Source organism: Amblyomma mixtum, chromosome 2, assembly GCF_055824585.1.
Source record: "Amblyomma mixtum isolate Tamu chromosome 2, ASM5582458v1, whole genome shotgun sequence".
Lineage (NCBI taxonomy): Eukaryota > Metazoa > Arthropoda > Arachnida > Ixodida > Ixodidae > Amblyomma > Amblyomma mixtum.
Window position 1 is genome coordinate 60,852,784 of NC_143013.1, and position 24,572 is coordinate 60,877,355.

Consider the following 24,572-nt stretch of genomic DNA (forward strand, 5'->3'; position numbering starts at 1 on the left):
TCTACCTCCGCAAGACCTCTCTCCACAAGAAGCCAGCGAAGCAGCAGAATAAAAAAGTGACAGTGAAACTGAATTCACAGACGCAGCTGCCCTGCGCAAGCATCACAAACCATCCACCTTCCACCTCACTAGCTAGAGGGTAGGCCGAACACCCAGAGCCACCCTCGGTCCACCTCCCCACCCTGCTGTCAATCTCCTAAACTAAATTAGTGCGAATTTAAGTCACATCTGGGTGTAGGCGGAGTACAGTAGCGGGTCAGGGCATGCACCGTCTCGCTTCCATCCTTATATGGCAGGCATCTGGCGTGACAGCTGTAATGGGGGGAACGGGCGACGGGGGTTCCATTAGCATGGTGCAATGCACCTGCTGCTCCCTCCTTATGACGTCACTAGTGGCGAAAGTGCTTCCCTTTACTTTTTACACTGCGTGCTACGCCACAGACGACAACGACGACGCCGCTCAACCGGAGCACGAGGGCTTAACAACGGTCACTGCAAAAACAGTCTTGCCGGCAACTTTGGCATTCGAGTTGAAGAATCGTCCCGGCGGTACCTGTATTCGAAGTGCGTCGCTGCTCAGCGCTTATTGTGCTGCCTATCATTGGGGATGGCACGCTACCTCCGAATGCGCGCCCGACGCAGTTTCTGCGCTTCACGGTCGGCTTTGCGCGTTGCAGCGCTACAGCGCCCAGGCGCAGATGCATTGCGTGCGATTTCCGTGCTTGTTCTCTCTCTGTGTACTTGTTCCTCTGTTAATGCAAACCGCCACGAGCTGTACATGCCTTTCCCTCAGTACACCTCTTGCCGGCATTCTGTGCGTCCTTTAATTGGTTTCACTAGCGCTACACACTCCATTCTCAGTCCTTGTACTCAGCACAGCAGCGCGACCTTATATTTGCATGCTGACCTATGCAGCGACGTTTAGGGCACCGTCATATTGATGCTGTACTGCTGTTTGCATCAGGGGAGGTCATTTATCCGCGCTTGTAAAAGTTGCGCACCGCAGTCCAGTGAACAACATGGCGCCGCCCAGGCTGTAAGAGCAGCTCGGCACATGTAGTTCTCCATCCCACTGCAGCACGGCGAACACCGCTTGTGGACGCAGCTTTTGAAATTTTTCCTCGGAGCTCTAGCGTGAATTTCGGGATACCAGTGATACCAACTACACATCAAATCCCTACAGGAAAGAATGTGCGGGTCCATTTGCAGTCTAGAAATAAGGATCGCTTTTCCAAATCAAGGAGACATTCCTATGCCAAGTTGTAATGCGCCCCTCGGACACAGTTTCGGGGCATAACGAAAGTAATTAATCGAGCATAAAAACACTCTTTTATATAAATCAGATTGACTACCGTGAGCGTAGACGTGTGCAGCGCGTGTGAATTTCTAAAGTTTTTCAGCTACTTATGTTATTTTGTGAAATGGGGGTCCTGAGTGGACATATTAATTTTCTCGATAGTTGGACATAATCCGTGTCTGAAGGGCCTATATTTCCCCTACCACTCGAATCCGCGCTGACCCAATATACCTCGTTTGGCAGCACCCTGCTGCTTCTCACGTGGTCTTCCAAGGATCCCAGCTTGTTGCCGCTTGCTTTCACCTTCTGTACCTCCAGCAGTTCTTCGTAGGTGCTAGCGGAGGGTTTGGAGGCTATACGCTTACGCCAGCTCTCGGCTTCGATGGCGGTAAATGGCAGCTAGCACCGCCAGCGCGTGTGACTCACGCAAGCAGTGCCTACTAATGGTGCTCAATAACTTCTACCTGCCAGGGTTCAACTCATTTAAGACGAAAATGAATTTTAAGCTGTTATATTAAAATGAAAGTTCACAAAAACCTCTTTTCCAGGAGCAGAGTTCAGATTCCGCCTAGTTCCCGAGGCCTACGAAGCACTGTCGCCATTAGTGAAAATTCATGCCAACGTGGGATACTGCAGGCGGCTGTTTACGACACCAAACACTCACGAAATTGCTGACCTGTTCGTCAGATGGGAAGAGCGTAGAGTTCATACTTACGTCTATCTTGGTATAAGTAGTGAGAACTGCGCTGAACCTCGCGCTCACTGGCGCACGATCAGGCGGATGACGGCCTGATTCTCACAGCCGGTCTCCTCTACGGCGTGACGGCGACGGAGGCGGGAACCGCGGCCGCAACAGAACGGATTTGTGTTCTAATCGAAAGAGGCGCCGGACACCGGCCAACCAGTTGGGATGGGCGCTTGCTAGGGGTGTGCTAACATTCGAAATTTTCGAATATAATTCGAATAGTAAATTTTTAGTATTCGTATTCGATTCGAAATGTAAGTATTCGTGTTGTTTCGAATATTCGATCCGACGCGAATATTCGTACCCAGCCGAATATTCTATTGCGAGCACCGGCGTTCATTTCGGTCGGCAAGTCCTATCAAAAGAGACATAACAATATAGCGGCGCTCAGAGCAATGCATAACGTTGAGCCATGCAGTAGCTGACTACGCTGGTGAGCTTCTTTGGGGCTATGCCTGCGAAGCTGGTATAGTCAGAGCTCTGCACGAAATACCTCGCAATACTTGCCAGTTCAGTGCCAAGTGAGAGGGAATTTTTGTGGCTGGAGAAGTCGCTTCAGCTAGAAGGGAACTAGCTACTTCTGCCTGACCGTGTGGAGCAGCCGGTTTTCCTTCACGAAAACCTTTTATGTTCATCCCAGCAACGCGCTTTTGTACTTATGCTGTGTACTAGCCATCTTATCTGATATTTCCACTCTTCTATGAGTAATGTTCGAGACTTTGATACTTTTTGTGCAGCCACACACATCTTTTGTGTTCATTTCATCACTGATAGTAGAACTGTGATGTTCTTGGGTGCTCAAATAATGTTTTGTAGTGGTTAAATGCATCTGTCCTTGATTATTCGATATTCGATTCGATATTCGGAACCAAGTATTCGTATTCGATTCGTATTCGAAAAATTTGATATTCGCACACCCCTAGCGCTTGCTGCTCACTGCTTTTGTGAGCAGCGAGCAGCACTTTCTTCGCGCAAGCGCCCCACGCACCCGCGCATCGCAGCCGATGCCGCGACGCTCGCCAGCGCCATCTCTTGGTCGCAGCAAGCAAGCGGTGGGTCACGTGAAGCGAGCTCGCGCTGTGACTGGCTCGCTGTCCGTGGGGCAGGCTCCGTCGCCGCCGCTCGACAGAAACGTAGAGCAGGACCCGGCGGCACTGCACCGGCCACCCGATTTCGGGGGGAAAGGGTCCAAAAGTAGCCCCCTCCGTCGGCTGCCGGCGCGACGGAGGTGACGGAGCAAGGGAAAAACCGGCTGTGAGAATGTGGCCTAACATGGCGGAAGGCGCAGTTCTCACGACTTCTGAAGGTCCAGCTTGGTGTTGAATAATTGTATCTTTTTTGCTGGCCAACTCTACTGTCGTGTCCGGTCGCTGTGTTGAATGCAGCGAAAGACGCACACGGTACTTTTAGACTTCGTTTATTTAAAGCCGATGAGGGTGCGACCAGCGTCGACCGAGGCAGGAGCCGAACTGGCCGCCCGAAGAAAGGAGGGAGTGGAGAAGCGTCCACGGCAGGGAGTGGCTTCCCAGAACAGCAGGAGGGTGCGGGGGCGCACCGTGGGGGGGCCTCTGGCGACAGCGTGCGACGAAGGGCAAGCGGTCGTTAGGAGGGGATGCGAGTGGTCGTTAGGAGGAGGATTGAGTGGTCGTTAGGAGGAGGATGCGAACTGTCGTTAGGAGGGGAATGCGAGTGGTCGTTAGGAGGGGGCGCACACACACAAAAGCAATAAGGGGACACAACACTTCCTTCCCCCTTAGAAAGTTGCCTGGTATCGTGCAGGGGGTCGGCGCTCACGCGTGGAGGCGCGCTGGCTTTGTGCGCTCGGGGGAGAAACACTTGTAGGCTGGCTGTTGTTCGCTGTGTCTCCTAGGTCTGTCCTGGGCGAAGTCTCTTCTTCCGGGAAGAGGTGCCAGGCTATGTGGGAAAATGGTGCACGTGTTCTCTCCGCCGGCGGACAGCTCTCAGACGGCGTCGTAAATCTACGCAGCTGGTTGAGATGTCGGCGTGCTACTGTGCCATGTATGTTGACGAGCCAAGAGCGCAGGCCTATGCGTCTGACAATTGTAGCTTCCTCCCAGCGTGGCTTTTTCAGAAACTGTCGGGCGAGGACGCGCTGCCCCTCATTAAGCGTGCCGCAGCGCGGAATTGCTTTTTCTTCCCGGAACGTCTCTGCCTTTGGCTCGGGGAGGATGGCTGTGAGCTGGGTTCGCATTTCACGCTCGAACATCATTTTCGAGGGGGTCTCGCCTGTTGTGCTCTGAACCGTCGTGTGCTGCTTGAAGAGAAAGCGCGCAAGGCGGCGCTGCAGCGAGCCTGTCTGATCTCTTTCAAGGGCGCGTTTTAGCTCGGCTACGTAGCGCTCGGCTTGTCCGTTTGTCGCTGGGTGGTAGGGGGCCGATGTAACTGATGAGATCCCGTTGTCGCGATAAAACTTGAGGATCTCCGCAGACACAAACGGTGTTCCGTTGTCCGACACTACCTTGCGCGGCAGGCCGAACGTTGCAAATAGTGATCGGAGGTTGTCAATGACTGCTGCCGAAGTCGTCTGTCCCATTTGCCTTATCTCAAGCCACTTTGTGTAGGCATCTACGACCACAAGGAAAGTGCAGCCCTCAATTGGTCCTGCAAAATCAATGTGCAGTGTGTGCCATGGTGTGTCTGGCTTTTCCCATTCTGGGACAGGAGCTTTCGGCGGGGCGCTCCGGCTGCTCTGGCAAGGCTTGCATTCTCGCACCACTGTTTCGATGTCGTTGTCAATGCCAGGCCACCACATGTAGCTTCTGGCACACTTTTTCATTGCAACGATGCCCCGATGTCCGGCGTGGATGAGAGACATAGCTTGTGCGCGTAGTTCTCTCGGCATCACAACTCGGGACCCAAATATGATGCAGCCGCGATGGGTGCTCAACTCTGTAGCTCGCCTGCGGTAAGCGTCGAAGTTGTCCCCTTTGAGTTTATGCACGTTGCCTTGTTGAACAGCTGTGTAAACTAGCCGGAGAGCTGCGCACTTCTGCGTAGATGCTGCAACTGTGCCTGCTGTAAGCGGAGGTTCTGGCGGTGCTTCGAACATCAGAACGTCTCCTGGTGGAAATGGTTCGTCAACAGTTGCGTCTAGTGGCAGACGGCTTAGCGCATCGGCGTTTTGATGTTTACTGCATATCATCACGCCTAGTGGAGAAAACCAGTTTCTCCCTAGAAGGCTTGATCCTGTGCCCTTCACAACAAGCAGAGGTAGCGTATGGGTCTGGCCGTTGTAGTTAACCTGCACGTTGGCAGAGCCCAATAGTGGCAGATTCTGTCCTGACCACGTTCGCAGGTGCGTGTCGTCTTGTTGCAGGGCTGGTGCGTCAGATGGCCATGAAGTTCGGAACGTGTCCTCACTGATCAGAGTACAGGCTGCGCCGGAGTCCACCTCGAACTTAATCAGCTGGTGATGTACGCTTACTTCTGTAAAAATCTTCGGTCGCGTGCCGAGATTCATGGTGTTCAGGTCGTACAACACAGATGGTGTTGCTGATGTTGTTCCATGGAGATCAGATAGCGGCGTATTCTCTGAGGCGTTGACGCTGTGATTAGGCTGGGAAGGTGACTTTATCTTGGCAAGTCTCCGTTTCGTAATGCATGCTCTTTCGATATGCCCTCGCTTGTGGCAAAAATTACACGTGGCTGACTGGAATCGACATCCCTGGGGGTTGTGTTGGTCGTCACACCGCCAGCAGCGTTGTGCCTTTTTGACCGATTTTACAACAACAGAAGGCTTGCGCACCTGGTTGCTTGTCTGGTGTACCGGCTCGGTGTTCCGGCGAATCCCTCTCTGCTGGTGACCGGCGCTCTCCGCTCGAACGGCGATGTCGTAAGCTTTGCTGAATGTGAGGTCCTTCTCAGCGAACAGGCGCTGCTGCAGTGACTCGTCACTCAGTCCGCACACAAATCTGTCGCGTAACATCACGTCCAAGGGAAGCATGGTGGTGTTAGCAGAAGAAGCTGCGTCTCCCTCCTGCCCGGTAGCTGTTGTCGACAGCGTTCCAAAATTGCAGTCGGCAGCGAGCTTCTTGAGCGCGGCTACGTAGGCGCTCACAGTTTCTCCTCCCAGTTGATCTCGTCGTTGGAAGCGAGCCCGGCTGTAGACCTCGGATGGCCTTGGGTCGTAGTGCTTTTGCAGCGCTTTTACGATGTCGTCGTAAGACACTGCCGCTGGTGTGCTTGGCTGAATAAGGGCGCAGACAGTATCGTAGGTCTGCTCCCCGCACAGCGTCAGCAGGTTGGCCCTCTTCAAGGCTGGGTCTGTGATGTTGTTAGCTTCAAAGTAGAACTGAAGGCGTCCAACCCACGATGACCACGATGAGCCGTTGAACTCTGGTATCTGATTGGGAAACCCTCGCGTAGCCATGGCTTGTCAATAGCGTTGCGTAGCGCGGGTCGAATCCACTTTCTCGTCGCCACTGTCGTGTCCGGTCGCTGTGTTGAATGCAGCGAAAGACGCACACGGTACTTTTAGACTTCGTTTATTTAAAGCCGATGAGGGTGCGACCAGCGTCGACCGAGGCAGGAGCCGAACTGGCCGCCCGAAGAAAGGAGGGAGTGGAGAAGCGTCCACGGCAGGGAGTGGCTTCCCAGAACAGGAGGAGGGTGCGGGGGCGCACCGTGGGGGGGCCTCTGGCGACAGCGTGCGACGAAGGGCAAGCGGTCGTTAGGAGGGGATGCGAGTGGTCGTTAGGAGGAGGATTGAGTGGTCGTTAGGAGGAGGATGCGAACTGTCGTTAGGAGGGGAATGCGAGTGGTCGTTAGGAGGGGGCGCACACACACAAAAGCAATAAGGGGACACAACATCTACAAAACGCGCATTGATGGGTTCGTTGGTTCAACATTTTTTCTTAAAAATTCCGCCAAGTGAAAAGCTGGCATAAAAGTCTTGTTGGCCTCGAAGGTCTTGTGCACTTCTGGTGCTTCTCGAGAAAGATTGCAAGCTCCACGCGTACTTGTGCAGCATTTCCTTAGCATCCGCAAGTATAGTGCACTGAGCTGACAGTTTCTTCACGACCCAGGGCTTTAACCACCCCAGCTCCATTTCATTGGTTAAGCAGAGTGATGATTCCTGGGCCAGCAGATGGCTCTCCATTGAAATTCTATAAAATCAGCTGGCCTGTACGAAGAGCCATGCAGGCTGCCCATCGATCTGTGTTTGTAGCAGTTAAGCCAAGAAAGGACCAATAAATGCTGATAATCTTAGTCTACGTCTCCGTCTAAACAGCAGTCTTTGTCTCCGTCTCACATCTGTCTAAACCACAACAGAACTCTTCTGTCTGTAGGGAATAGAATCTGCAATGAAATCCCAGTAGAAATAAAGCAAAATACAAACTTCGCTGCACAGCTAAAGTCGTCCTATTGAAAGAGGTTGTGACTTTTTGCTTCTTTGAAAGTGTTTCCCTTGTCAGTGCTGTCTGCTGATTTAGTTTTCTAAACAATATGTGCATCGATCCCAACTAGCCTGCGAGCTAGGGATCCAGGGGCTTGCAGCAATGTTGCTTGTGTTGATTTTAGTTATGACTGAATAAAAATGAAACGAATAAAATAAGTAACCACATCAAAATTAAAGCTTTCGCTTGTATATCCAGGCATAGCTGAGCTACGCCACAGCCTGTTTTTTTCTTTCATCATTTCCCAAAAAAACATGCTACCACGTGCACACAAGAGCAAAAATTTGTAAACGCATTAAAACACGAGAGCATGGTCGTCGCCATATTTGGAAACGTGAGCTTTCCGCCATCGGTGGTCTTCGGACATTATGTTTTCGACGGCTGAATGCACTGGGTGCCCTACTACAAAGAGCTGTTCCCGATCTCGATGTGGATGACGCGCTGGCAGACGGTACAACAGTTTCGCGTGAATGCGCAAAGTACGTGTTCATGGTCAAAAATATTTTATTCAACCACCTCGTTTACTTGTCTCCTGTCGTCACGTCTCCTCTCAAATGCATTGTGGGGCTAGGTGGTCCATTGCATTCTCAGAGTTATTTTAGATCAGAAAAGACCACACGTGAAGAGAAGAAAGACGGCACAGACAGCTGTCGCCAAGTTTCTGTCATCACAACAAATTTTAAGGCGGAAACCTTTAATGTCTCATCGTTGTAAGCAGCAGTTGTCGACAGAAAATGTCACGCTTTACAACTGGTGGAAGCGGTCGTGACGTCACAGTGCGCGAATTTCAAACGGGGCCAATGGCTAGTAACCATACAACCAATTGAAGGGATCGTATAGTGATGCTCCAAGTGGGACTGAGCTTAGTTAATTGCTTAATTACCCAATTAGCCTAATTAGCTTTACTAGTCAGGCCATATAAATAAATAAAAGCGATTAAGAAATTGGTCGAGCTCAGGAATCGAACCCCGGTCTTCGGCGTGAGAGACGAGCACGCTATCCACTCCGCCATGCCAGCTCGATGGTTTGGAATGAACAAAGGCGCGTCTAGTGAATACGGTGTCTTCACTCACTCTCATCCTCCTCCATTCCCTTCCGGCCAGGTTTACGTGTCCACCGACAAATGAGAGACAGATACATTTCCTTTCCTCAAAAACCAATTTACCGACGAGCGAGGCGTAGAACCGAATGGGCGATGGCGTTCTATGGACTCCTTGGCAGCGTTGCAAGACGCTGTCGCGTTCCACTCTTAGGGGCGAAGCTTAACATCTTAACCACACATCAGTGACCACACTTTAGGTCAAAAAAGTGGTGGTAGTGGTTTATTTAAAAAAGATAAATAAATAAATAAATAAATAAAAGTGAAGCAAAAGAGTGTTGCCGGCCGCGGCAATTGCTATCTAATATCTTAAGCACCCGAGCTGCAGCCGGCGGAAATGAAAGGGAAAGGGAGAGGATAGTGAGGAGAAGTATAGACGGGAGCGACAGCAAGAAAGGATAGGGGAGAGCTTTGTACACTATTTACAAAATACAAAAGTAATCAAGTTCGCGCCGCTCGCGCGCTAATGTCCAAACATTGTGCCCCCCTGAATTTTGACGGGTGTCCACCGAGATATGTGAGACAGTTACTGCGTAATTTCCTTTCCTGAAATACAATTTTCATTTTCTTCATTGCGGCTCCTCTTTATCTATCTTCTTTCACTCCCACCTCCCTTCCTCTACGGTGCGGTTCAGGTGTCCACCGAGATGACAGAGAATTTGCGCCATTTCCTTTCCTCAAAAAGCGCAAAGGGCAAGGCATCGCGCCGAACGAGTGGTGGCGTTCCGTGGACTCCCTGGCAGCGCTACAACGCGCTGTCGCGTTCCACTCCTAAAGGCGAAGCTTAAGCGTCATTAATTAGCAGTTAATTAGCATTCAGGCATTAATCAGTGATTAACAATTAATTAGTGATTTGCCATCACTTAGTAATTAGTACTCAAATATATGTGACGCCACCAATGCCACAGAAACAGCGAAGGTGGTGCGGAAAACGCTTTCGCCTCTACCCACTTTAGACAGTCAAAGTGCCCCCTGAATTTTTCTGTAATGTTTTTGGCCAACAACCGGTAGTAACAGTAGAAATTGTAGTAACAGCTGAATTTTGTGCAGTAACTACAGAAAGTACTACAGGCTATAGATACTGCAAGAAAATACTACAAAACAACAGAAAAATTTGTTGGTACGACAAAAGTGCAAAAGATTTGTCGCATTCTTGAAACAGTTCTGCAGTAATTTTTCCCCCACTTGGGCATGTCAGACGTCTGAGTGTTTTGCACTTCTTAATAAATTTCCTTCTCCGTAAGATGGATTCATTATGAAAATTATCGCACTATTAATCAAGAAAACATTGCTTTAATACACTGCGGCAGTACAACGGTGGCGCTGTATTTTACTGCCGTGTTTACTGCAATGAAGGTCAGCAGCCTGTTCTCTCAATCCCGCAGCACTACCGGCGTTGTAATAAACAGGCTCGTGAGGTTCGTGATACCTTTGTTATTTTTTCCTCAGTTCAGCATCTCAGAGAGCTATCAGAAAAACGGGGTGCCCATTACCCGTTTACAAACAGCACCACCAATTTTTACGTGTGCGAGCAACAGGAACATTAATAGAGAGTTATAGAAAAGCGCGATTCGCGATCTGCTGCAGTTGTTCCGCTACCGCAAGGCGCCACTACGCCCTGATGGCGCCAGATGGCGCGACCTGCCCGCAAGCTGCGTGTGCGCCTTCTGGGTCTGGACCAATTAGCGCATACGAACTGGCGATGGGCGGTAGCGGATTGCGGATCGCACTGTGCTCTAACTCTCTACTCTCTATTAGCGCCGCTTCACTGCACATTGCTGAAAACACGCTTGAAATCCCGACCAGAGCAGCGGTTCTAAAACATCAAAAGCTTGTGCACCAGCGGCTCGCACTAACACCAATGCCGTAAACGGCGGCTCCGAGCTCCAGAAACAATGTCCTACAGTCGCTGTACGACGTCCGTCCCAGCGGCGCCACCTATTTTGGACGCTGCGAGCTGCTCTTTGTAAACGGGTTATGTCTTTGAGAGCCGAATCAAGTCGTTCCCACCATTGCTTTCCAACATTAACCGCGCGTTCAACACTCAGGTCAAAGGCTATTTTGCCAGCTGTCGCTGTCATCCAGTTTTCTAATGCTTAGAAGCTCGCTCAGCCGTGCACGCAAGGGCCCAATGTCTTCCTTGCTGAGCCGTTGTCCGAAAACCGTTTGCAGTACTTCCACAATTTCATCTTCATTCTGCAAGATCCGCTTTTCCAAGGTACCACCGACAGGCGACCAGCGGATAAAACGATTCTTCATCAGCTGCAGCCAGCTCCCGTCACCCGCAGAGCGCCGTCCAGCCAAAAGCCAACGTCTCATATTGCCCTCCGGGCGAGTGGTCGAGTACCAGTTGAGCGGAACGAAATCCTCCCAGTCGAAATCGTATGGCTCCGTGGTGTAAAGAACCTTTCAGCCGCCGCTTTTAGTGGGGACACAGACGTCTAGGGCTCCGGAGTTCTCAACTTGGCGAATAAGAAATGGCTCCGTGTCGCCCCCTTTCAGGGGGAGTGCCCGCTCTATGCCGATGAAGGCCACGGCCACGTCCACGATGCAGTCACCTTCGTCTGGCAGCTGCACCAGAAGCGTAGTATGGGAGAGCCGGGTCCTCCCGGGCAAATCGTCCGGCGTCACGAGACGGAAACGGGCCGGACGGAGCTGCACGCTATAGCCGAGTCCCTGCAGCAGTCGACCGAAGAGGCAGTTGAGCTCGAAGCAAAAGCCTCCACGCCCTCCCCGCGTCACTTTGGTGAGCACGACCTCGGCGTCAAGGATGACGTCTCGTCCCTGCAAGCTCTCCAGATTTTCAAAAGGGACGCGCTCTAAATGGGCCCTGATCAGAGTGTTCAAGTGATCGAGATTCGGCTCGACTGGACGGTTCACTCCCAGGTACTCCAAGTATTCTTGCACCGCCCGTTCAGAGAGGAGCTCCATTGAGGGATCAGAGGTTTCAGGGGGGTGATGGCGACACAAGGTATTTACCTGAAACAAGAGTCGAACTATTTGCTTGTTAGAGAACACATGTATTTCAGTGCCACTTATAATTCTACTTACTTGGCCCCAGGCGCCTGTGGACCGCTTGCGTCGTTGGCTGCTACGTGGTGTCGCAAAACAATACAATCGATGAGTGCACGTCGTGGTGGCGAGGTTAATTTTGTCGCTGTCTTTTAGTCTTGAGCCTCCTCTAAAGAGCTACCCGCAAACGCTTCCGATTCTCAAATCCATGCGCCCAGTCTAGAAAAAGATCTGTGCTCCGTGTTCGCGCTTTTCGACGGCTGTCACAACACGTGCCTTGGTTATGGCACCTAATTTCCGATTGGAGCTAGTGCGTCACTGCGTACAGCTATGCATTTTCTGCGCAGGTAATTACGGTGTCATACTCCGCGAGGTCTATTTTTCGTATACTTTTATCTCCCCCTACCTCACTTTGAACAGGTGTTCTGTGTTTGTGCGCATTCCTTCAATGGTATGCATAGGAAAAGTGGAAGCGCAAATATTATTTTAAAGCCAGGCACACAGCTGTTCACTGAACAAAGGGCAGCTCGGCACATGGAGTTGTCCATGCTTTCCGTCCCTCCCGATAACGCACGCTGTCCTTATACCCTTGCTGGCAGGGCACATTTATTTTCCTTTCTTTTTAAAGCCCTTTCTAAAATATGTCCTTATACCCTGCTCACGCTCACGTGGTGTTCGGGTGATGGGAGCATGCCGCTTTCCCGGAGCAGATCACTTTCCCCACCTCCAGCCCACCTTCGCAGATGCCTACGTAGACGTACTATTTTACCAATACCAGCACCTCGCTACTCCTTCCAAGACTCTTGAACATTACTTTGTTTTTTTTTGCATGTAAAGGTTTAGACCCTCCGTTCTGCTCAGCCTAACTTTTTGATCATGCTTTGCATCTGGTCTCCTCAGTGACTTAGCAAAGCAATGTCATCAGCGAATCGTAAATTACTTAGGTATTCTTCATTGAGTATTATTTTTTTCATTTTCCTTTCATTTAATTTTATTTCCGCTTCATAAAGCAGTGAGCATTAGGAAAAAATTTGAAGCTTTACAACGTCCCGGAGCTCACAATATTGTGGGCAGCAGTGACACCATTGGCCACATAAAAACAAAGAAAGGATACATAAACCTCAAGCATATTTGACATTCTAAAGAAAAACATTCTTAACATTGCAAGCTGTAGGTGTTAGCAGCGCACACAAAACAAGGACGGACAGAAAAGGGAACGAAACACAGCGCTGACTTTTTTTTTAACAGCCCCGGAAAAGCTGTCAAAGCTTTGCAAGCTTACTCAGACGTGTGGTACACCACGTGTTGTTGTGAACGTGAATTTCTAACACCGGAACGCTCCCAGTGTTGCGCGTTCGGCCGGTGAGCTACAGAGACGCTCCCCAAGGACGGCGTCCAAGCCGGCGTCTCCGAGCCTGCGCGTCGTCATCGTGAAGCGCGTTGTGCGTTCGGGCCGGACAGCTACGGGAACGCTACCCGGGTTGGCGTTCAAGCCTTGCCAGCCAATCAGCCAACAGCACGCTCCTGATTGGACGAAAAGGGGCGGGAGTCTGTGCTGACTCTATTTAAGGGCTCCCGTCTCCTGTGTCTGTGTCTTTTTCCTGTTGAGATACATCGTGCCATGTATCGTGCTTCTCGCTACTTGTAAATATGTAAATACATATACCTTTTTTTTCACGCTGCTCCTTAACCCCCCGTCTCTTCATTGCTCCGGCTGGTCGGCGACAGCGGACCCGCGTCCCGACGGCAACTGAGAGCCCGCGTCTCAACAACTGGTGGCAGCGGTGGGGTCGAAGTCAGCTCTTCGCATCGCCTAGCAGCGTTCGCAGTTGCAAGAGCTCCCACGTTGGTGGACCCCATGATCGTGGCTCTGTGAGTGTCCGACCTTTCTTCCCTGAGGTATTTTGCCAGGCTTTTGAATTTAGCGTCAATGCTGGCAGGCTTTCTTTGGCAGTGCTGTGAGTACTGATTGTTGTACGCATTGCTAAGAAGAGATAGGGGACCGGTCGAGTGTCTGAGCGCATCATGGACCTGAAATCTTTGCAAAAGCCGGATCTAATTTTGATCAGCAAAGAATTAGGGGTTGAACTTGGGAAGGCCGCGCGGAAACCGCAAATCATAGAGGCAATAATATCTTGCGGTGCGGACGATGAAGAGCTTATCGAGACATGGGAATTGATTAAGGAAAGGAAAGCAGCTGAAGAGAAACGGGAAGCGGCTGAGAAGGAAAGGGAAGCGGCTGAGAAGGAAAGGGAAGCAGCTGAGAAGGAACAGCGCGAGCTGGAACAGAAGCAACGCGATCGAGAGCTTCAGCTTCGAGAGAAGGAGCTCGAGTTAGCACGCCGACAACAGGAAATTGACCTAAAGAAACTGGACGCGGAGTCGAAAAGAGCCGAAGCCGGCGTCGCTCAGCCACCATCCCCCAGCCCAGGAGGAAGGGAAACAATCAAAATTAAAGATTTCATGCAACCCTTCCAGCTAGGCGAGGACATTGGTATTTTTTTGGTGAACTTTGAAAGGACATGCCAAAAAAACAATCTTGGGAAAGATGGGTGGCCACAGCAACTATTGAGCCTGTTGCCGTGTAAGGTAGCGGACGCGATCGGGAGACTGAGTGCGGAAGAATCGGAGGACTATGAGACCGTGAAGGCAAGCCTCCTAAAGAAGTACCGCCTGTCTGCCGAGGCTTTTCGCCAGCGTTTCAGAAACGCCACTAAGTGTAAAGAAGAGTCTTACCTCGAGTTTGGTTATAACTTGAAAACAAACTTAGTGGAGTGGTTAAAGAGCGCAGGCGTTCACGCGGACGCAAGGAAGATCATGGAATGCATGTGTCTAGAGCACTTTTATGACACAATTCCGGATCGAATGCGTTGGTGGATTCTCGACAGGGCCGAGGTAAACACTGTTGAGAAGGCTGCTGAACTCGCGGAAGAGTATGCGTCACGCCGCGTGTTGCTTGAAAGTCGTGGTACAAGCAACAGGTACAAGCAACGGTACCCCGCTAGGCATAGAGCAGACGAAACAGGCGCGAAGCCAGTTTTTAAGAATGCCGGAGCAGTAAAAGGGGACGACCGTCCAAAAGGAGAGGCGGACGCTAAAGTCCGAAGTGATAAAAGGGGGCAGCGCTCCCATCTGTGTGTCAGCGACCAGCCTAGGAACCCCGCTTGGTCAGCTGAGGACACAACCGTTGCTCAGGGAAGTAACGGCAGGGAAGGTTTAAACCCAGAAGCAGATGCTGCTTTTAACAGTGTGTCAGTTATCTCTCAGGAAGAGAGTAGTGAGCACACAGGCCAGCGCAGTGAAGGATTCAAAGGAGACGCTCCTTCGATGCGGCTGGTGAGCAACAGTAGCCAATTATTGGAGGCGCTTTGCTGTAATCAGAGTGACTGTGAGTCACCTGAGGGCGTCGCTGAAACGCCAGGCCAGAACGCAACGTTACCCAAAGGGAGTGGTTCAGATAGAGTTGCGGGCCAGGTACTTAGTTTCATGGGGTCTGATAGCAATCCCCAGGAGAGCAGATTGCTAGACTCAGCGGAAAGTAAAGTGCAGTCGGAACAATTTGAGGTTACGACGTGCCGTGACTCATCGAAAGCGCGAGCCGATAGTTCAAATCCAAATGGGAAAGGTGGCCCGGTGCTGAGTCAAAATGCGGATGTGAAGGGTGAGGGCACCACGAGAAAGGGAGGTGTGCAAGAAAGAACTTCTAGGGCAGCTTCCGAAAAGCGGCCTTGCGCAAGGAGAGCCAAGCCAAGGGGTAGTCCACAGAGAAAGGACAAAGGACGGGCCAAAAACGTCATAAGGGTGAAGGCACGTCGACAATGTAATCGTGCAAGACTTTCACCACGGCACTCCAGATGCGATAGGCACTGCACGCAGGCCAAATTGACTAGATGGTTTCAAAGAACGCGAAAGCCACCTGCCCCATTGTGGCGACACTGCAGAAGATTTTGCACGAGGAGTGAAACGCGCAGTGGGCCACAAAGAAGCGCGCACTGCTACCGCGGGAAAGAAGGCAGCAGAACGCGCGCCTGGAGAAAAAAGGAAAGGAAGGGTGTTCAGGAACTAACAAAGGAAGGCTCCCAGACATTTTTTTCATATTCGATCGTCCTCTCCCTCTCGCATTCAACTTTTAAAGTACTGCTCAGGTGTCGGAGACGCGCGGCCGAGGGCGGTACGAATCATTATTGCGCGGCGTCTGGAGCTCGCAGGGGTCAACGCGCACTTAAGACCTTCGGTTTTGCTAAAGCTACTGTCGGTCTGCGACCACGCAGGGCGCGGCTGAAGAGTGTCACGCTGCTAAAAAGAAAGGGGCTGTTGTTTTGTCGCTATCAGGACAAGCATAGGTATCGCGATAGAAAGCCCCGAGCTAAGATAGCTCCATTTAGTAGACGCAAAATCAAAAGACCGGATAGGTGCGAACCTCACACCGAGCGAAAAGGAAGGGTGCGCAAGAAATTAAACACTTCTGAAAGGTGTCACTTGCCACCACGAACAAAGAAAAAGAAAGGACGGTTCCACCGGAAGCGTTACGCACGCGAAATGGAAAGTCGCGTCTGGCGCGCAAGGCGTAAGGAAAGGGACAAGACAGCAAGAGAAAGCAAATCGTTCTCGTCTTGTTCCTCCCGTAGAAAATGGAGAGACAATCACAGGGAGACAGACATGCGTAGCTCTGAGGTAAAGCTGCTCGCCATTTCAACGTGCCCTCCACCGAAAACAAAGGATGATGTGAGAGCCTTTCTGAGTCTTGTAGGGTACTACCCGCAATACATCCCGCGGTACTCGGACATCGCTAGCGCTCTCACCAACGCTTTGCGCAAAACTGAACCAGAGCGCGTCGCCTGGAACTGCGTGAAAGAAAAGTCCTTGCTAACTCTAAAGGAATCCCTGAGGAAGGATCCCGGGTTAAAGTCCCCGGATTATACAAAACAGTTCATAATCCAGTGTGACGCGAGCAACAGGGGAATGGGTGCTGTGCTTTGCCAGACCGATGATCAAGGGAACGAACACCCAATCATTTATGTAAGCAGGAAGCTCACTGCCAGGGAAGAAGCATACAGCGCTTCTGAAAAGGAATGCGCGTGCCTGGTGTGGGCGATACAAAAACTTGCCTGCTACGTGTCTGGTACGAAGTTCATCGTACAAACGGACCACTGTCCTCTAACCTGGCTAGAACGCATGTCGGGCAAAAATGGTCGCCTCCTGCGCTGGAGCCTTGCTCTGCAGCAATTCAGGTTCGAGGTTCAGTACAAAAAAGGAAAGGCAAACGCCAACGCAGATGGCTTAAGCCGATGCTTCTGAAAACAGAAAGGTATAGAAGGGATTTGGACGGGCTGCTACTTTCTTTTGCTGTTTTGTAGTCTTCTTTTTTTCTACTCGCGAAGAAAATAGTCTGTGATGCGACGGTGCACTCGCGATTGAACCTGTCGCCTGTCAGCGAAAGTATTGGTAGTATAGAAGCCTGGCAGATCTCTGGGGAGATGGAAGGGCATTTGCCGGCTGCTGTTGTGTCCGGTCCAGACCACCTGCCTTCCAGACCTGAAGAGACCGGTTGGCGAGCCTATGACGGCCGGCGGACAAAGACTAAGCCCCGACCTCGGCACTTCGAGAAGTGGCTGCGGACCTCTTCCCTTCGTGCACGATTTTCCGGGCGGGGGCGAGCTGTTGTGAACGTGAATTTCTAACACCGGAACGCTCCCAGTGTTGCGCGTTCGGCCGGTGAGCTACAGAGACGCTCCCCAAGGACGGCGTCCAAGCCGGCGTCTCCGAGCCTGCGCGTCGTCATCGTGGAGCGCGTTGTGCGTTCGGGCCGGACAGCTACGGGAACGCTACCCGGGTTGGCGTTCAAGCCTTGCCAGCCAATCAGCCAACAGCACGCTCCTGATTGGACGAAAAGGGGCGGGAGTCTGTGCTGACTCTATTTAAGGGCTCCCGTCTCCTGTGTCTGTGTCTTTTTCCTGTTGAGATACATCGTGCCATGTATCGTGCTTCTCGCTACTTGTAAATATGTAAATACATATACCTTTTTTTTCACGCTGCTCCTTAACCCCCCGTCTCTTCATTGCTCCGGCTGGTCGGCGACAGCGGACCCGCGTCCCGACGGCAACTGAGAGCCCGCGTCTCAACAGTGTGCAGTGCTCCAAAAAACACCGGACTTCGTTTGTACCTTGTACTAAAGGTGTTGTGTATCAGATTCCGTTAAGGTGCGGGAAAGTTTATATAGGACAAACGGGCCGATGTCTTGACGACCGGCTTCGAGAACACAACAATAATCATGACAGTCTGCGCAAAACAAACATACGAGAAGGAAATCTCGCTGTGCACTGCAGCGAATGCAATAAGTGCATACCACGGTTCCAGGAAACTACGATTTTAAGTAGAAGCAGCGATCAGACCACGAGGGAGATTATTGAGGCAAAAGCCATCGAACAGAAAGGGGACATGTGCGTCAGCGCTGCGTCCATAGTGCTCTGGATAAAGAACTTGGATTCTTGCAGGCCGTAGGCGCGCACCCGTAAAGTTGGACACTCTTTAACGGGTGGGATAATATGGGTTTTATGCTGTTTTAGTTAATGTGTTTTTATGCCATTTCAGTCCTCTCTTTCTCATTTTATTTTCTTTTACTTCTTGACAACGGGAGCCCATATGCAGCTTCACCCTGCTTTTGCATTTTGGTATCAAAAATTTTTGACAGGGTTTTCCATTGTTGTTTCTTCACCGTTGTTGATCATGACACCCTTTAGATAGTTTTAAGCGGCACGTGTCTTAAGAAATAATGTGGGCGTAGCACAAATCTAGCCCGTTTCATCTGATTGACCTTTCCTGTCTTCTCAGGATTCCTCAGTGCTTTCAATCACGTTCTTTATCAGGGTTTGTCTAGAGTATCAGTGATTTTGGATGGCATATGTAGTAGGACGTTTTGACATCTTCTGAGTCACATGTTAAAAATTGTTTGTATAAAAGTCGTTTATTTTTCCAATAAAGCTCAGTTGAAAGTCAGCGCTGTGCTTCGTTCCCTTCTCTGTCCGTCCTTGTTTCGTGTGCGCTCCTAACACCTACAGCATGAAAAACCAACTAGCCCAAGAAAAGACGATTCTAACATTGCAACACACAGGAACCTATGCTCTGTCCTGAAGCATGAGCGGCGCACGCGATATATTTCTGACACGTGATGAGAGAGGTTGGAGTGCAACATGAATTTCTGTCCTAACGCCAAGCGCGCGCCAGCGACCTACAAATCGATGTATAAAGCACGGGTCCCGTGGCACCATCCATCAGCAGGGCGAGTAAACAGCTCAAGTTTAATGGCCCTATCAACCCCCGGCGGTTGCAGCGCTCTCCAGCTGTGCACGCTGACACCAGGGATTCTTAGAAACGAGGAGCAGTCTGGCTCGTTAAGCTTTTAGGCTTGTGTCCAGTACAGGGCGCGTGCTCTTTTGCTGCGATCTGCACTTCAGTGAGGTTGCACTGCGAGCTACTTAAGCCTAGCAATGAGGCCAGGTGGCAGGAGAGCTAGGAATCATAAGGGAATTGTTTTTCGAGTCATACGCCAATGCAGAGGACCGCTGGGCTGTGTCGGCAACGCCAGAATTATGCGGGCGCTCACGAAGGGCATAAGAGCGCCGGGGAAGGCGAGCGCCTAGCTAAGGCCGCAGTAAACGAGGCGATCGCTTCTGCGTTACAAGCGGAAAGAAAAAACATTGCATGTTTTCATCTGCTGTGGACTACGGGAAAGGCAGCGTATTTTTTTTTAAGCAGGAGTTCTGTGCGTCTAATGTGGGGCGCTTCATGCTGTTTTGTCGCAGTCGGCGAAGGAACCGTCGCTGCACACGTAAATACATGCATGCTGTGTGGGTTAAGGAAGGCGGTATGTATAGCTACATCTTTCTTTTAAAGTTTTTCCATCGCTCGCATCGAGAACTTAAGACGGCCAGAGAAAACCAATGGGGAAGCCTTTTGACGATAGCAAAAACGTTAACAGCAAAAGAAATTCCAAGAGTGCGCGACAAGAGATCTCCGGGTATATTGATCCTCAGAGTTAAATTTTACAATATATGAAAAAATTCGTTTCATAAACGCTTTCTGCCGTTAGAAATCTCTTTTTCCAGAATTGTCCGGTATAACTTTGGGTGCACACCCGAGACGTAGCATGAGGGAAACGATAAAAGGTGTTAAATGGAGGAGCGATAAATAAGTCACAGGCAGTACGTGCACATTACACACGTCCGACTTCTTTATTTCGTTTTACAGGCTGCCTTCAAGATCTTCTTCCCTATATAATTAACACTCTGGCCACGTGCTTTTTTTCTCCGGCCCTCAATGACGTAGTCGCCAAGATGGCAGCAGTTCTCGAAGCCGGACACGCAAAGGCTCAATGTCGTGTTCCACACTGAGACGGAGTTTGAAAACCGTTTGCAGCAGCTCCACAATCTCGTCTTCACTCTCAATGAATCGCACTTCCAAGATACTATAACTGGGGGACCAGCGGATGAAACGATCCATGACCAGCTGCAGCCAACACCCGTCGTCCACGGAGCGGCGCCCCGCAGCAAGTACGCGTTTCATAATGCTGTCCGGATGTGTGGACGAATACCAGGTCAGTAGAATGACGTCCGACCATCTGAGACCATATGGCTCGATAGTGTGGAGCACTTTCCAGCCGCCGCTTCCTTTGGGCACAGAGACTTCCAGTGCTCCGGAGTCGTCTACTTCGAGAACTCGAAATGGCGTCGTGTCGCCCCCTTTCAGGGGAAGGGCCCGCTTCATGCCGGCGGCTGCCTTGCCGACATCCACGAGACAGTGACCTCCGTCAGGCAACTGCACCACGAGTGCCACATGCGTGAGCGGTTCCTCGGCGGGAGAATAGTCCGGTGTCGGGAGACGCAAGCGGGCCGGACGGAGCTGCACGCGATAGCCGAGGGCCTGCAGCAGTCGACCGAAGAGGCAGTTGAGCTCGAAGCAGGATCCTCCACGTCCTTGACGCGTTACCTTGTTCAGAACGACCTCGGTGTCAAGGGAGATGTCCCGTCCTAGCAGGTAGTCTAGGTTTTCGAAAGTCACGCGCTCCAGATGAACCTTGATGAGAGCATTGAGGCTGTCTTCATTAGGTTCGTAGGGCAGGCTCAATCCCAGATGGTCCAGGTACTGTTGTATCGATTTATCGGATAGAGGGTCCATTGAGAGTTTCGAGGCTTCCAGTCGATGCGCACAGTGGGCCTTTACATATAAATTTCGAGTCGCACTTGGTCTTGTGTAAGTTTAAATGTGATCGCGCCTAGAATATAGCTGATTCTGTTTGCGGTCACTGTTCATAAACATCACATCACCTATGTCGCAGAAGCTTGTAGCCTAATCGTCTTCTTTATAAATATGCGAATCACACTGGTCGCTGCGTAAGTGCAGAAGTAGCTGCTCGCGAATAACCGTGTTTTCTGCAGGTATTTTTAGTGCCTTGCTAGGGAACAATTTCTCAATTACCGTTATGAATCCAATTCAGTGCCATTATCCTCTCGGCTCATCTTTTATGGCTGGCGTATATTAGGCGTCTACCGCGAGCTATAGGCGCCAATCAAACTGTTCGCGTCTTCAGATCTAGGATGTCTGCAGGGGAACAGTTTTCAATACGCACGTCTTCCCGCGTCGCTCAGAATCCCTCTCCCTGCATCAGGATGTTGCGCAGCAGGGAGCTCCTTGGTGGGCGAATGCAGACGCGGGGTCACGCAACATAGGAGGCACACTCCACGATTGGCGTGCGGTGACTGCGGCCCCCAAAGCTCTACAAATGCTCCCGTGCTGCCCTCTCGTGGCGTGCTTTGAAGCTCACCTCTATACATACGTGTACGTAAATGCAACAGAAAAGAGCTCTTGTATTTACAACTGCAAAAGTTCCACTCTTGGATTGATGCTGTAAAGGTATAGGACACATATATGTGCTGCAGACAGCACGTCACAGGCAAAACTGCGCAGTGAAACACAGTTGTGTACGACCGGAAAGGGTGACGTCACATTCGATGATGTCGCGCTTCTTTCGTGTGGGGTTATTTAATTGTTTCACCCGTTATCTTCTGCCGCCAGCTGCAAAGCTTCTGCTTCAGCGCCAACCTGTTGTGACACAGCGCGCGAGTGTGGTTTATTGCTAGCCAAGGTTGCGCGAATTTATACAGAGCGAGCACGAACTGTGCTTACTCCGGCTTTCCGCTTGTGAATATGGCGAGCGGTCTGCTCTGTTTCAGCGTTCCGACAGACATGCAGCTAGGCGGCGCATGGCTTTGCTCTGTTCTATTTTTAAAGGGTGTGTTCCAATGATTAGGTGCGTTTCTTTTCGTCCGAAAGGACGGGCTTTAAGGTGCAAAGAATCTCTACGAAATTCTGTTTCATATTTAACAAAACTACTTGAGACGCTAATCTTATCCTACAGAAACCGTTCGGATCTAAGTTCATGATCCAAAGCAGGACGGTTTTGTGAGACAAACATTTCAAGGATTCCCGAACGGCTATTGATGAGGCATTAAAGCCTTTCGCCTAAAGTGCAAGGGCAAGAACTGGATGCTCCACCATGACAACGCGCCCTCTCACGCACGACTCGTTGATCGACAATTCCTGACTTCCAAGAACGTCACAGTGCTTTTGCATCCGCCCTGTTCTCCTGAGCTTGTCCCCTGTGACCTTTTCTTGTTCCTCGAAATGAAATTGAGGCTCAAAGTGCGTCGCTTTAACACAACTCAAGAGATCCAATTGGAAACGAAGAAGACCTTCAACGCACTCCCATTTGGTGACTTCCTGCGGTGTGTCGAACCATGAGAGCAATGCCGGGATCGGTGAATACACGATCAAGGTGACTACTTAGGAGAAATTAGGGCCAACTATGAGTTCAGGTTACCTCTTTTTTTACGACCGAGTTCCCTTAGCTTTTGGTTATCCGCACATAGTCTGTATACACGCCATGGCTGGAACTAAGCGTGACTCTTCAGCCTAGTTCAATTAAAATATCATCGAGACTTGCTTCGATGTTTCCTCCCGGCTTCTCTTTTTTTTCACGAGCATCTTAGCACTTTTGATGAAAATGAGAAGAGGAAGTATCCCTGCAGTGGCGAAACGTTTCTATTTAAAGCATTGGATGGCCACGCAGGACACTGGCGAGTTGGAAGAACAATAGGGGCAGTGTGCATCATTACAGATGACGGTTTCCTTTGGTGTGAAGAAAATTTGAAACGTGGGACACCTGTGTCAAGGAATGAAGCGCGCGTTTGTAAGTTGATTAAATATTGAAGACCGGATATCATGTGAAAATGTAAAGGCATTCTTAGGAAGCGAAGGAAATGAATGCGTTCGAGATTCCTGCCACTATGTAGGAACCTCGTAATAAGTACGCAAAAACCTGTCAATGACAAAGTTGTGTGCGCTATGATGGCGCACTTATTGAATGGCTACCAGGATACTGTGACCCTTGGCGTAAACTGGGAAGCAAGGTACACAATGACGACGGCGGAAATGTGAGCGCTGCTCACTGTGCTTCTCTGCGCGCTGCTGCTGATAGCGCTGCTTTGGATTGGATTGGAAAAACTTTATTGAACTAAAAGATCAGTGGGGCGGGATGAATGGCCCCCTAACAGGGGCGACCTTTCCCAGCCAGTCCGCAAGCTTGGCTTGCGTGTTCTTGTCAGGTTCCCCCAGAAGTCTAAGCCAGGCCTCTCAGGAGGGAGCCGGTAGAAGGTCTCTTGGAGGTGGATTATGGAGGTGGTCCCATAGGATGTGTTCGTCTGTTGTTATGTTACCGCAGTGTAAGCAGTTGAGATCAGTGGATTGTGTGGTAATTTTAAACAGAAGAATGGGGGCCATTACTATCCCAGTTTGGGCTCTACGTAGGTTTCTGGCCTGTTTTCTGGTAAGGTCCGGGTGAGGTGCAGAGTGAAGTCTCCGCGCCTCACGGAGCAGATTGGTCATTTCAAGATAAGTGAAAGTTTCATTGAAGTGAGACTCACCGACTTTCCCCAATCGCTCCCGGTTTGCTAGAGCTCGGGCATATCGGTTAGCCTTCTCGTTTCCCGCTTTTCCCTCGTGTGCAGGGACCCAAATAATTTCTACGCGGCTTATTTTTTGGCTGTGCTTGATTAGTCCTGCGGCTGCAGAGCAAATCAGGTCTTTGTTATAATTTTGGATCGCAATCTTAGTGTCGCTAATTATTGTGCCTATGCTCTCGTCCCTGAGAGCTAAGGCAATGGCTACTTCTTCGGCCTCTGTTGGTGAAGTTACTGTTGCGGCAGCAAAGAACTTGGGCTGGTCTTCTGTCGCTCGCGCTATGGTGGCGAAGTATTTGTCTGCATTTGCTCTGGCCGCGTCCACATAGACTGCAGCTGGGTCGCAACTCTGTTGGTCTTCGATTCTTTGAGCACGGTTCGCTCTCCTAGCTGCATGCCTTTCCACAGCCATGTTTTTGGGGAAGGGTAGGATTTTAATGTGATGTCTGATTGGGATCGGTAGCATCTCCCTGCCGCTAGAGCCGTAAAGCGGCTCTATTCCTAGCCTGTATAGTGACATACGGCCTGCAGTAGAGGCTGACCTCAATATTTGTGCTTCCTTATGCGCCTTTATCAGCTCTTCCAGTGTGTTGTACATGCCTAGTTCGATTAGTTTTTCGGTCTTGGGGTATCTGGGAAGCCCTGGAACTGCTTTGTAGACCGTTCGAATGGTCGCATTAACCGATTCTACCTCTATGGCTTCAGGTTGCAGTAGGGTAGAGAGTATGCAATGCGGCTGATCATGAAGGCTTGCACTATGCGGTAGAGATCTTGCTCCTTCATCCCCCTATGTTTATTAGCTACTCTTCTGAGCAGTCCTAGTACTTGTTTATTTGTGGCCCGCATGGCCTTTATTGCATCTTGACATGTCCCATCTTGTGGAGGGTGAGGCCAAGGATCTTGAGGCTGTCCACTTCGGCGATATTGATTCCTGGCAGTTTGATGTTCAAGAGGTTCCTCGCATTAAGGTTTTTGCAGTGATCGCATC

The 24,572-nt window shown here is 50.6% G+C and overlaps 1 protein-coding gene across 1 annotated transcript; it reads right to left on the reverse strand.

Moving 5' to 3' along the window:
• Positions 1–8,733: 8,733 nt before the first annotated feature.
• Positions 8,734–11,923, reverse strand: LOC149359502 (uncharacterized). The gene is made up of 2 exons (XM_089571707.1): positions 11,610–11,923; positions 8,734–11,554 (listed from the first exon to the last, which is right to left on the reverse strand). Exon 2 carries the CDS (start codon positions 11,487–11,489, stop codon positions 10,968–10,970), a length of 522 nt encoding a protein of 173 aa, XP_089427833.1. The 5' UTR covers positions 11,490–11,554; positions 11,610–11,923; the 3' UTR covers positions 8,734–10,967.
• Between the last annotated feature and the right edge of the window lie 12,649 nt (positions 11,924–24,572).

What these genes read in the sequence shown, in the direction of transcription:
- LOC149359502 (XM_089571707.1), bottom strand. Translation starts at nt 11,489, where the DNA reads ATGGAGCTCCTCTCTGAACGGGCGGTGCAAGAATACTTGGAGTACCTG.